Here is a 1,986-nt window from a genome sequence, read left to right as displayed (position 1 = left end):
ATGTTTCTATACTCAGCCCCAACTGATGAGATGGTCCTATAATGATCGGGATAGAATGAGATGATGGGTGGGGTTACGATGGTCCAGTTAGAGAGTTAAGCAACTGCAATGGTCCAACCATCTCAAATGCAAATTTTGATTCCTCTGACACAACACACACCCATAGTTACTGTATGTTCAACTTCATCTATAAATTCTTGGTCGCACAACGCTAGTAATTGGTGCGACATACAGTACCTGGTAGAAAAAAAAAAAAAAAAAAAAAAGATTAACATTCTTATCAAATTTTGCTCAAACCAAAATGTCATCAATTTATGCTGCAAAAGAATCATGGCATCAAAGAATCCTTTTCTCTAATGTGGTGGTGACAAGAAAAAGGAACCTTTTTTGGGGACGCAAATGGAGATCCCTCGATATTAAAATGGCCATTGGGATCTTGTTTTTCCATATTTTGGCATTTTTTGCTCCATTTACGTTCACTTGGGATGCCTTTTGGATAGCTTTTTTTGGTTACATTCTAACAGGGATATTTGGTATAACCATGTGTTACCACCGGCTTCTAGCACATCACAGTTTGAAGCTGCCAAAATGGCTGGAATACGCATGCGCTTATTTAGGGGTTCAAGCTATCCAGGTCCATTTAGATTTTGTTTTTCTATATTTTCTTAATGAATAGTATCGTTACTTGGCTTGTATTTTTATGGAAACATTTTCTTTCATTCAGAGGGATCCAATATATTGGGTGAGCATCCATAGATATCATCATCAATATGTTGAATCAGAAAAAGACCCCCATACTCCCACATATGGATTTTGGTTTAGTCACATGGGTTGGATCCTTGATAGCGGCTTCATTATGGAAAAGGTGCATGTCTTTACACCTTAATTATGAGCATATGTATAGATATATATCTTCATTTGAATTCTTTTTTACTATTAGTCTATTAGTGAGATATATAATTTTATGGTTATCAGTATCAGGAACGTAAAAATGTAGAAGATTTAAAAAGTCAGGCGTTCTATAGGTTCATCAAAAGAACTTACTTGTGGCATATATTTGGATTTGGAGCACTCGTTTATGCATGGGGTGGTTTCCCCTACCTCGTTTGGATTATGGTAAGCTTAAAACATTTTTTCAGATATAGTTATTTTTTCTAATTTTGATAAAAGCATATATCATGTCTGATATATGCATGCAGGGTGTTAGGAGCATGTGGGTGTTACACATGACTCTTCTGGTGAACTCGGCTTGCCATATATGGGGAAAACGAGTTTGGAACACCAATGATTTGTCTAAAAATAATTGGTATATATTTTGTGAGACTTTGCATTAAATAATTCATTAGAACACTAATATAGTCGAGACATGGTTACTATAGGTGGGTTGCATTGCTTACATTTGGGGAAGGATGGCATAACAATCACCATGCTTTTGAGTACTCTGCTCGACATGGGTTGGAATGGTGGCAGATAGATCTATGTTGGTATGTGATTTGTTTTCTTGAATCAATCGGATTGGCCTGGAATGTGAAATTGCCGACTCCTGCTCACAAGTTTAAGAAATCGTTGGCTTCTACAAACAAATTCAGATGATTACTCAAAAGAGTTACCACCTATGCATCGATTTTTAGTAATATAAATGTTTTTTTTTTTTTTTTCCAGTTTAATTGTTCAATCTTTGAGTGAGATTTTCCTCCTTGTAAGATATTTAAAAGCATAATTTATGTGTGTTTTGCATAATTGTATTACTTAATCTATGACGAGGACACTAGCCCACGTATTAGCTAGGGCATGAATAATCCAGAGTTCGATGGAATGCCGAATATTGGAGAGAACTATATCATTCTTTCAATTCTTAAAAGGCCCACTATTTTCCCACTGAAAAAAGTCTATGATGTGTTGAATGAAGATCAAACTTCACCATCTCTTATATTATATACAACTTAATTCCATTGATATCGACCCTCATTTAATTCATTTAGCTTG

At 35.3% G+C, this 1,986-nt stretch overlaps 1 protein-coding gene across 2 annotated transcripts; it reads left to right on the top strand.

Moving 5' to 3' along the window:
- The first annotated feature begins 210 nt into the window (after window positions 1–210).
- LOC145046168 (palmitoyl-monogalactosyldiacylglycerol delta-7 desaturase, chloroplastic-like) lies at window positions 211–1,724 on the top strand. Of its 2 annotated transcripts, none has more exons than XM_078994471.1 (5): window positions 211–634; window positions 725–865; window positions 982–1,116; window positions 1,200–1,306; window positions 1,380–1,724. In XM_078994471.1, exons 1-5 carry the CDS (start codon window positions 302–304, stop codon window positions 1,591–1,593), a joined length of 930 nt encoding a protein of 309 aa, XP_078850597.1. In that variant the 5' UTR covers window positions 211–301; the 3' UTR covers window positions 1,594–1,724. The 2 variants fall into 2 exon arrangements, with proteins under 2 accessions (XP_078850597.1, XP_078850596.1); XM_078994470.1 differs by having other exon boundaries at window positions 213–634; window positions 976–1,116.
- Window positions 1,725–1,986: the final 262 nt, after the last annotated feature.

Source organism: Lactuca saligna, chromosome 5 (assembly GCF_052625555.1).
Source record: "Lactuca saligna cultivar CGN05327 chromosome 5, ASM5262555v1, whole genome shotgun sequence".
Taxonomy (NCBI): Eukaryota; Viridiplantae; Streptophyta; class Magnoliopsida; order Asterales; family Asteraceae; genus Lactuca; species Lactuca saligna.
The sequence above is the reverse complement of the archived record's forward strand: the minus strand, read 5'-3'. Positions and strand labels throughout refer to the sequence as shown.